General features: G+C 39.0%; 1 protein-coding gene across 4 annotated transcripts in view; it reads left to right on the forward strand.

The window, feature by feature from the left end:
* Window positions 1-12,096, forward strand: part of LOC124782041 (arylsulfatase B-like) — a 132,585-nt gene that overhangs the window by 31,799 nt on the left and 88,690 nt on the right. For 2 of the 4 annotated variants that reach the window (XM_047253909.1, XM_047253908.1), the window contains exon 3: window positions 11,637-11,736. The exons of the other annotated variants lie outside the window; for them this stretch is intronic. In XM_047253909.1, coding sequence (XP_047109865.1) covers window positions 11,637-11,736 — 100 coding nt within the window. The remainder of the gene's footprint in view (window positions 1-11,636; window positions 11,737-12,096) is intronic. 4 annotated transcript variants of the gene reach the window in all.

Raw genomic sequence — 12,096 nt, forward strand, 5'->3', positions numbered from 1 at the left:
AGTGCTGGGGCAGAAGGTAGCAGATTCATCTTCACTTTGCATGGGTGTGCGTGATCGACTGTGGCTGCTTTGCAGGGTGGAGGTCGGTGGGACAGCTGCAGCAGGATTGCTGGTCTGTGTTGAGATTGCCAAGCTGTGGCAGAGGAATACTGGGCTGTGAAGGTGAATGTTTAATGGGTGCAGTGATACCAGGCTCTGTTTGCATGCCCAGAGACAAGTGTTGTGTCTGAGCTGTGCCAGTTAGGAACCCAACAGCCGATCTTGAAGTAACCATGGCTGCTTCGATGCTTTTATGTACAGTTTAGTATTGAATACCTCTCATTTGAAATGTCATAAGTGAGTTCAGAGAGGCAGAGGATTGACACACATGCACAAACACGCACGCACACACACATGCACACACACACACACACACACACACACACACACACACACACACTCACACACACACACACAGAGAGAGAGAGAGAGAGAGAGAGAGAGAGAGAGAGAGAGAGAGGGTGCACGCACACTGCTTAGAAAATTGACTGCACTGCTGATGCCATGATGTTAGCTGTCTTGTACATGTGGGACATGCAGAGGGATTCTCTGAAGGTGGCTGTGTATAAACTGTTGAACAACTGGTGATTCTGGGTAGAGATTCTCTGCTGCTGGTTTGCATGAGGATTCCTTGCATCAAAGCTGGGGAGAAAGTGCAGATTTGTGCCTAAGATCAGTTCCCAATCATCTGCAACCAAAAATTGCCATGGAAACGATGCATGTGTCAGTTCCCATAAAGTTTGTTAGGAGAATCATTTGCAGTGTTCAGTTGGCTGGGTGGTGTAGTAAGGTCTATTGGTAGGTTCTCCCTGGGTCTGGTGTTCAGTTTTACCCTCAGCCTTAGTGTACAGCAACCTGAGGACAGGGAGTGGCATCATTCTCCCTCCTTCCTCAAGATATGTGGATCAGATGTTGATGCTCTAGTTGACACCGGGAGTGAAGCTATATGAACAGATACTGATTACTGATGCCAGCTTACTTAGTTTTCCTGTAAATGGTGTCAGAGTCGTAAATGATGTGGGTGCCAAAAGTAAGCCCATTAAGGAATAAGCATTGATTGGACTTGAAGTAGAGAGGGAAGCATACGAAGCAACATGGTGGTACCAGGTCTTAACATGGCAGTTATTTTGGGAATTAACTGGCTGAATGAAGTAGAAGCAATCTTGAATTTCCATGAAGGCACAGTGAGTGTAAAAGGATGCGAGGGAGAAAGGAGAGAGTTGACCTTGGTAGACAGTAAGAAGTCAGAAGAGGAAGAAGAGCTCTAACAGGCAAATTTGTGTTACGAGAAGGGACCTACAGAAGAACAACTGGATGATAAAGTATTGATATTCTACAAGAGATTAGCACAAGCGGATCAACCTAGTGAAGATGCTATGGGCAAGAGACTAGAAGATATGACACATTTGGATGAAGAGATTCAGAAAAAGTTAGCAGAGCTCTTACATAAGTACAGCAATGTCTCCTCTCAGCAGCCAGGAATCATGAAAGGGATAGAATGTAAATTGAAAATTAAAGAACACAAGCCTTTCAGTGTTAAACAATACTCCATCCCTCAGGCTAAAAGGTAAGTGGTAGAAGAATGGTTGACCTTGGGGTTATTGAGAGAACCAAGAGCCAATATAATAGTCCATTATTTGCGGTAGACAAGGAAGATGGGAAGGTGAGAAAAGTTTTGGATGCATGTACTGTAAATAAAATCATTTAACCAGAGCGAGACAAGCCAGAAATGATAGAAGAATTAATTTAAAGGTTCTGGGGTGCAAAGATACTTAGTAACATTGACCTGACTGCTGGGTACTGGTAAATACTTCTGGCCCCTGAGTCACATAAGTATACTACCTTCACGTATGCTGGCAGAAGTTATCATTTTAGAGTATTGCCATTTGAGCTTAACATGTTGGTCTCAGAATTCATTAGAGTGTGGGACAAGATTTTGGGTGAAGAATTACTTAAGAAGGTTACTGTTTATGTGGCTGATATGTTAACTGCAAGTGAGACATGGGAAGAACATTTAGAGACACTCGAGGGAGTTTTGTAGGCATTTGAGAAAGCTGGGGTGACAGCAGACTTGGATAAGTCAGAATTTGGTAAATCCGATAAAGTTCTTGGGCTCCATAATTACTGAAGAGGGTATTTACCCTGCCCCAAGTAAGCTCGAGACAATTAGGCAATTTCCAGTTCCTCGTAACAAAAGGCAACTGCGAACATTCTTCGGTGTCTGCAAGTTCTATCAAAAAGTCCTGAAGGAACCTGTTTTCACTGCCCCAAAACTGAGAACACTTACTAAAGCCAAAATGATGTGGCCCTGGAATGATGAAAGTCAAGAAGAATTTGAAAGGATTAAAGAAGCATTGTGTAATGCAGATATATTATGCCATCCTGATTTCTCTAGAGACCTTTATTTGGGAATGGATAGCTCAAATTATGGACTAGGCATACTTTTATACCAAATCGAGAAAAAAGGAAGTAGGGGAGGTGATATAGACTATAGCCTTTGGTAGCAGAAGCTTGAATGCATGGGAAAGAAGATATAGCGTTACAGAGAGAGAGGCACTGGCTATCGTGTGGTGTTTTAAGTGATTTCATTGTTATCTACTGTAATGGTACTTTGACTACCGTGCCTCCGCCAATACAAAGATATAATTTACGATCACACATGCAGAAGAGCGCTGCACCAGTGACCGATTTTTATAAATAATTTTGTTCTTCTTTTTACTTTTGCGTAGGTGTTTTTTTTAAACAACTAATTGATTCCACACTCTCTCTCTCTTGTCTTCATATGAAAGACGTGTATTTTTCGGTGCTGTGTTAAATATGCTTTTAAGTGGAAATTAAAACTATATTACAAAACGAAGTTATTACAATAGTGATTCGAAATGGTTATCGCCAAATTTGTAAATTGATCCTGACAGTGACAACTTGAAGAAGTTTTCAACAGACGGAGAAAAGTGAAAGACGGGTCTTCTTACAAGAGAATTAGGAGGACAGCCATGAAGACTATATTGTAATTAGTACTGCATTTCTAACAAGATTATAAGGCAGATTTCAACTAGTTTCTGATGCTATTTCCGTACAGTCGCTTTTTGTAGTGTTGCCGACCCGGTCTGCCATGCACGGTCAAATTACAGCACAATCTCAATCAATAATACAAAGTCCAGCTTATCTGTAACTTATTCCATCAAAATTCAAAACCCAATTAGATTTTCTATTTTATATTTTTCACGGCAGAACCCCGAGGAAAGGAAACACTACACTACCTGGACAACATGTGAAGGTGGTCATGGACCACAAAGCTGTAACATTCTTAACTACGAGTAAATGGAGATACAGCCACTTGATAAGATGGGCATTGGCGTTGCAAAATTATGACTTCAAAGTGATGTACAAGCCTGGTAAATCACATACCATATCTGATGTGTTATCAAGGCTGCCACTCGATTCTTGGGGAATGAGTGGACCAGAAGGAGGACAAGTTTGGATAGGTATAATGAAGGGAGAACAGCATGTAGATGTTGTGAAGAGGTTCTTGAGAAACATATGTAGAGAGCAGAACCAGGACGAAAAACTGAAATTAATCAAGATTAAGTATAGATGTGCTGGTGAAGAAAAGATTAGGACATACTATTATATCCACCAGGGAAGTGAGGAAGTGAAGAAGAGAGGATGAAGAGAGATTATGTACACCAGAGTGTACAACAGACGAGTTAATCTGGGACACACATTACAGCAGTTCCAATTATGGACCTAAGAACTGCCTTGAGAAACTGAAATTGGACTGCGTCTTCAACAACATGGGAAGGTGTATACGCAAGTTGCTGAGTACTTGTGATACATGTCAGAAAACTAAAACTACCACTGTTCAACATAAAGGTTACCTGCATCGGCTCATACCAGAATCAATTAGAGACATCATGGCAGTGGACATGTTCAGTCCTTTGCCTGCAGCAAAAGGAAATTACATCTAAATTCTAGTTGCAGAAGAATTAGTATCTAAAGTTGTGAAGTTTTATACATTAAAGACAGCGACCAGCAAGACCATCACTAATAAACTGGAAAAAGATTACTTCAGCAATGTATGTCAACCGAAACAAATCCTAAGTGATAATGAATCCCAGTTCTGATCCAAAGAGTGGAGGGAAATGTTGAATAGGCATCAAATTGAACAGATTTCCATCTGTAGATACAGACCGGCCTCGAACCTGGCCGTCAGGTGGTGGGAGTTAAAACGTTTGTGTCGTACCTATTGTCACATGAATCAAGGTACTTGGAAGGATACCTAGAAGAATTTGAGCATATTTGGAACCACCTACCACATGATCAACAGGATTTGCACCATGCGAGATCTTAACTTAATCAGGAACTTGGAGTGTTTTTTGTAGGTTGGTGGAATACCCGCAAGGAGATAACCTGACTTGGTAGAGGAAACTTGAACTAGTAGAAATGAACATGAGGGAGAGGGTGAAAAGGAGGCAGTAAAGACATGATAAATTGGTGAAAACTATAACCTATTCAAAGGACTACATAGAATTATCAAGATCGAACAACCCAATACTGTAGAGGTGGAATATGCTCAAACCAGTCGAGTGCATGACAAGGAACATGTTGAAAATATAAAGAGATACTATCTGCGAGAAGATTGGGACACCTCAGAGGACAGAAGTAATCAGGACGATGAAGTGGGGCCTAACCAGGCATAAACATATATGGATGGTTTTTTTTTTTTTTAAAAAAAAGAAAAAGAAAAAAAAAGAGTAAAAATCACGAGAACTGGTGTTTAAGTGTCAGCTGTTGTCTTTTGTTACTATATTTGTATCTATTCAGAATTATGGGTTTTCGTGATGGGAAAAGACTTAACCATATTTAAGGGATGAATTGAATATAAGAACTGAGACATAGTTATCCTTCATAGTGTGATAAGTATTAGTGTTTAAAATGTTGTAGTGCGTGTTAATGTGATCTAGATATGGAACACTCTATGAACTGTGTTAATAATAGATGCTCAAAATTGTAGCACGTGTTAATGTGATCTAGATATGAAACACTCTGTGAACTGTGTTCATAATAGATGCTCAAAAGCACGAAACACAATTAGGAAAACATTTCTTTAGCGGTTGATCTTATAATGACCACACTGACAGTAGAGTCATGTATACGTTATTGAGTATAGAGCAAATTATTGTCATTTATCTGCATTTGTATTAAGTACTATTTTTTTTAATGTACTATGTTTTTGATCACTGATGTATTATGTTAAGTAGGTATTAGTCTAATTAGAGGTAGTTATTTACTGTGATATGTGGCATTAATACAGTAGGATTCTGGTTGTGTTCTGGACAGCAAACCTCACAGAGATGAACTGAAATGAAAATAGTTTTGTTGCGATACGATTTTATAGATATGCAGCGTTGTATAGTTCATCACCTGTGGTAGATAGGAGTTTTGTTATAATCTATACGTGATAGTATTGTTTCAACAAATTACAATTTTGAGTTGTGTCATTAGGATAGTTTGTAATTAAGATGTAATCTGTTTTGTAGAGGCAGTGTACGACTGGACTCAGAGGATTTACCATTCAATTTGTAAATTTGAATTTACTTTTATTTATATGTTTATTCTCTTTCTACCACTGTGAGCTCTGTCAGTATTCTTTTCCACCTCTGGTTTCAAAGAAATCCTTTAGGGAGGGGGATGTAAGGGGTCAACTGCCCCTTACTTATTAAGAACAATACATCTTGAGTGCATCAATTCTATCCTAAACCTGATGGACAAAAAACAGGAAACAATAGGAGTATTTATTGACTTGTCAAAAGCTTTTGACATGGTGGACCATAAAATTCTGTTATCAAAGCTTGAAATAAATGGTATTCGAGGTCTGTCCAACAAGTGGATCAGTTCCTTCCTGACTAATCGTAAGCAGGTAGTGAGCATCAAGCACACAAATATTGAACTAAAAACTGTATCTAATCACTTATCTGACTATAAACAAATTAAATGTGGTGTACCCCAAGGATCAGTAATGGGACCCCTTCTGTTTCTTCTGTACATAAATGATCTAAGCTTAAATATTGATGCACACAAAACAATCTTATTTGCAGATGACACCACGATTCTACTAAAAGGTGACGACGATGAACAGTTACAGCAGACAGAAAACATGGTCACGAAACAACTTAGCAGCTGGGCACAGAGTAATCAGCTTGTAATAAACAGTAAGAAAACCATTGCTCTAAAATTCCACAATGTTCCTAACAAGGACATGTTTATCCCATCAGTCTCTGTCAATGACGAACCAGTTGGTAACAATGCTGAAACCAAATTCTTAGGACTTTGGCTGCAGAGTAACATCAGATGGAATAGGCATTTGAATATCTCAATGCAGAACTGAGCAAAATATGTTACCTTCTTTGTTCATTAAAATCATGCTGTAGTGAGAAAACAGTATTGAATGCATATCATGCGTACTTTCATTCTCATCTTAGATATGGGGCCACCTTCTGGGGAAACTCTAAAACAGCTAATAGCACTTTTAAACTACAAAAAAGGGCCATTAGAGTCTTGTTTGGGTGCAAGCCTAGAGACTCTTGTAAACTCTTGTTTAAGAAATCTGGTATTCCTCCATTACCATGTGTATACATTATGGAATCCCTTTTGTTCTTTAAATTAAATGTAATACACAAGGACTGGAGACTGCAAAAAAACTGTGATATACACAATCACTTTACCAGACAAAACGGAAACTTACAAATGACTCAAATCAGCAAGGACTGTGCCAAAAAGGTACTTTTCACATGGGAGTTAAGCTTTATAACAAACTTCCTGAAAACTTAAAAGCTATCACTGAGGTCAATACATTTGGAAAATCTCTAAAGTCATATTTACAGCAACACTGCTTTTACTCCATTGAAGAATATTTAAATTTATGAAATGTGTTATATAAATACTTATGTGTAAAGTGTATTATTGTAACCTTAAATATGTATGCCTTGAAATGACTTTCAGCCTGTATATTTTTAACTTGACTTGTCCAATGTCTTATGCATAAAATGCTATGTAGACACGAGGACCAATAAAAAATACAATACAATACAATCTTTGCTTCACACAGGTCGCAGTAGGTACAATCGATAGTCAAGTGCTGGGTGTGCCAATTAGTTGGTTGGTTTGTGGGGGTTGAAGGGACCAGACTACAAAGGCATCAAGTAGTCATTGTTGAGACTCCAAGCAAGTGTTGACTGCTAAACGAGCAGGGCAGATTATGGCGGGATGGCTGACCAGGTTTACAATTGTTTAGCAGCTCTGTGTCACACGCTGCCATGGACCTGACCTCCAGCAGATATGTAAATGGCATTAATTGAGTGACTTGTTGATGTGTTTAAGTGTTACTTTGTGCCCCATGATTACGCGACAACCACACTAGGCACCCATGATATGGAGTGCAGTGAGGATTGTGCATTCACTGCTACATGAAGAATTTTGGCATGTAACAACATCAATAAGTGACCTGTGAAGAGTTAACCGTTATTATTTTGTCAGACAAAGGGGGTAGCTGCCTCATTTGTGCTGTTTAGACAACGTATATAGAACCTTAACAACAAAGTATGTTGCAATTATTCCAACCTGACATCCTAATTAGTTTTGTTGAATTTGATATGAAACAGCTCCCGTGTAAATGTTAACCAATCAGCCTTTATCAGTTGCACATGGTCAAACTATTCTAAACTGTTAGTCAATAACGGTGGGTTAATAAGGGAGTGTTTCACTCTCAAAAGTACCTTGCACCGCTCTGCTTCTTATACCTCTGCAGAAGACCATTCTTCAACTGCCCAAATGTCTCCATATTCCTCAGTGCCTCTGTAGATCTTAACAATGGTTTTTGCCTGTCTCACTAGATGTAATTCTGCCACCTGTAACAGCTGACTGTCAGACCAACCACTCATACCTACTGATGTCATCAGTACCTCCCCAAACAATACTACATCCTCAGATGAACTTCCAAAAAAGGGAATAATTAGGCTAGTGGCAGTTGGGTCCACCTCATGGTATGGTGACCAGAAAAATGTTACTTGCTCATCCACGGCAATTTTCCCTCACAACTCATGTTCTCTGCTGACAATTGTGCTCACTTTTCATCAATTTATCATCAATGAGGGAATTTCGGATCCAGAGGCAGTACATTGGCGTCTCTGGCTCTGCCACTGTGACACTTTTACCCCTCCTTCACACACAGTAGAAATACACAAAATCACAGACTGAAAATTACCAACAGATTACACTTTATGCCTTACCATTAACCATAAATCCTTATCATTAACCATTTAGACTCCAGGCATTTGCCTTGTAACATTACCATAACAGTGGCACGTAAAACAGATTACAGACACTGACTCTGCACACTGTAACTGCCCTGTTAAATTGTTAGAAGCTTAGTCAGTTGGAGTCATAAATTTGAAATTAGAGTTAGTATAAAAGTCATGTAATAAATATTTCGTTTGAAGTGCAGTTGTGGCAGATCCAAAGGTCAGTTGTGGAAGAGAAGGCGCTGAATATTAAAAGTAGCTTTACTAAGGAATACGCCCAACTGACTACACAAAATAAGAGGGCACATACATTCACAAGTGAGTGGTTCAAAATAAGAATTAATACTGTAAGGGAAATGGGTCACAAGTATAGTTAAGTGGGTACACACTGAGTTGTATGCGAACATACGATTTGGATAGAGGCATGTATGTTCTAAGTACTGTCATTCCCCATGGCCTGGGTAAAAAGAATTGTGGTTAAAATCCATTCATTCACCTGAGAAAGAAAATAATCAGGCTTCATAATTAAATGAAAAGAAAGATTGCAGGTTCTGAATGTTGCAGCAAATATGATCTAAATATTGAAGTTGACATTCGCAGCCACGAAGGGAAAGAGATGAACACATTCACATACCGCTATTGTTGAGCAGTGTCACTGTGAAGATTTTAGCCCCCATCTAAATTCTCCATAAAAAATAAAAATAATAATAATAATCTTCCAGAGTTACAGGAGCTGGAATTCATGGTATCATAAATAGGAAAATAATATTGTTTCAGAAGTTGCTTTCATTATTTAGCACAATATCACTTAAAATTATGGAACACTTCGTTTATACGTATTATACCAGAACATGAGAACAATGGAAGGTAACTATTACTAAAACTAACAAACAAAGAGTGTAAATCATCTTTTAGTGTTAAATGCTTTTCAAATGAGTGAGTGGCATGAGGGTCAAATAATTACCTGTACTTTTATCAATAAGAAAAAATTATTAAGTTTCTTTACAACACAGAGCAGTATGCTCAAGCAGATTATGCTGCAAACATTAAACATGCTCCAAGTACTGTGTCTGTAGTCACCCTCAAATTCAGAAAGATCAGCTAGTTCTCTGGCCTAAACAAAGTAACCTTTAAGTTATGGTGAAATTGCTACCTAGATCCCATGCCTGTCACACACACCAAAAATAACCAGCAGTTCTCTCACTGACCTCATAGTGTTGAAACTGCAGGTCCCAGTCCAGAAACCATGCTGCATGGATGACAAATCATGTGCTGCCCACTGAAGATGACACCACTATTTCTGATGCCAACTATAGCTAACAGTGGATGAGGGGATGTAGCAGTAATGCAGTGTTGTAGCCAGTGGAGGGTTGAGATGGGATAGCAGGCTGGTGAGGGCCCAGAGAGACTCAACTGTCAAAATCACCACTTTATTTTACTCATACATATGTTCTCCACTGATGTGGGATAGTGACCATGCCCCCACTCAACATGAAGAGAACCAGGTGTTGGGCAAGCTGACAACCAGCTTTCATCTAGCTGGGTGTACTCCACTTTAATGATGCCTATGTTCAGCCTGTGACATGTGACCTCATAGTGTGAGCTGCACTGAAGACACCTTCTGCCAATAGCACACAGAGGTGATTGTCAAGCTTGCTGGAGTAGCCAGCTCTGCAGTGAATGACTGTGTCCCAGTGGCTGTTGACAAGTGGTGCAGACACAGACATATTGCAAAGGCAGAAGACAGCTGCCATGCACAGGAGTCTGGCTTGCTGATGGAGTGAGCCTGGGATGGCCCGCTGCACTGTGGCACTAAGTCCAGAAGGTGGACTTAGTGCAGGAAGCTAGTACCGCAACGGGGACCCAGGCTGCTGGCTGCTATTTGTGGTGTCCTACGCTGGTGCAGCCACCATGTCCTGGAGAACTGCTGGAATGCCAGTGAAACTGTTAACAAAATGATAGCTACTTACTCAAGGTAGCAGCACACCTGTTATACCAATGCTCCACTTCTACTGATGCTCTCAACAACCAAAATAACTAAACCCTATACTTGCCATCTATCAATGGCTGTTGCAATGCTTTGCCACATATTCTCGCAGGATTGTCCATAAAATTTTAGTGTTGCTACAGTTTGGTCCAAGTTGCAGTTTCAATGCATATTTTGCTAGTTGCTGTTTCAATGCATATTTTGCTATTTCAACTACAACTGTACTTGCTCTGAAGCTCTCTCTTTTAATATTATTTGCCCTAAATAACCTAATGACGACATTTCAATATCCTGGGATTGGATGGATATTGTTCACAGATTTAATGCTACTGGCAAATCCATGCAAGTATCCATAGCATCTTGTAAGAGATATTTGTATGCAGCCATGTGTCATATGATGTTAACAAATGAGAACTCTTATGTGACACTTTCATCTTGTAAGTCAATCTTAAAGTGCAGTACTAACATTATTTTTGTTCTCAGGAACAAATGGCCATGGGTACTGAAAGTTTAAGTAATTAATTAATTAATTGTGTTTCATTGATTTCATAAAGAAGGAGAACCTTTAGCTTTGTGGAATGAGTCAAGGCATATGTTAGCATGAGACAAAGACATCATAAAGTCTTAATCTGTATACTGTATGAACAGTAAATAAACTTATGACTGTACCCCACAGTGCTGGTCATATTTTTGTCATCTAAATTTAATTAAGTAAATTAATAAGAAATCTTCTGTTTTGAAAGAAGCTGCTGCCTTCCCAGTTTTACTATATTGTTGCTGTTTATCTACTGCTAGTAACTTAATATTTACTTAATTACAATGGTATTTTTGAATAAAATATTTTTACAGCTCTAAATACTGAGTCTTATTTACATTGCAGTACTACTTCTCATACATTTTTCTGACAGACACTAGTCCTTGCCACGCTGCTAACAGAACTTTTCAATCTCTGAATCTAGAAACTCAGATAATTCGTGGAAAGAGTGGTTAATGAGGCATGTTTTTAATTTCCTTTTGAATCAGTAGGGATTCAAATTTCTTGCTTTATGCTAGGGGAGAGTAAGAAACTGGAAATATCTACCATTTAAAGTTATCTGAATATCTAGATTTAGGAACTCATTATGATCATTCTGCATGTAGATAAAAAAGATTCTGTGTAACTTAATTTGACAGAAGTTGCATATTGGACTGTTCTTTCTTGCATATGTATTTCAATGTGTCCCCTATAAACAGTAATCAAATAACTGATGTAAAATTATGTCTTGCATTTCATTAAATGGCAGGATATTTTTCATTGGTTTGGTTTACAGGTGGGTGTCAGGAAGACTTCTATGTTTTACTGTTCTTTGGAATTTCATAAGTGGAACCCCAGAACAACCAAACATAGTTATAATTGTAGCAGATGATGTGGTAAGTTCAGTATTGGTACTCAGAGGTACTTCTAATGTACCTGGATAGATGAAAAATCTACTCACCAAGTGGTGGCAGGAGAACACACACCTATAAAGGTTAAGGAAATTTGCAAGGTTTCAGAGCCATTGGCTCCTTCTTCTGGCAAAAGGGTTGTAGGGGAAGAAAGATGGTTGAAGGAAAAGGACTGGTGAGAATAAGAAATGGGGAGAGTTTGGAAAAGTTACCCAGGACCCTGGTTCAGGAGAGACTTACCAGATGGGATGAGAAGGAAAGATTGATTCTTGGGGAGTGCACCAGATGAGATTTGAAAACTTGAGAGTTTAGTAGTGAAAGAGAGGGTAATAAGCATGACAGAGA

The sequence above is a fragment of the Schistocerca piceifrons genome, chromosome 1 (genome assembly GCF_021461385.2).
Source record: "Schistocerca piceifrons isolate TAMUIC-IGC-003096 chromosome 1, iqSchPice1.1, whole genome shotgun sequence".
In the NCBI taxonomy this organism is placed as follows: Eukaryota; Metazoa; Arthropoda; class Insecta; order Orthoptera; family Acrididae; genus Schistocerca; species Schistocerca piceifrons.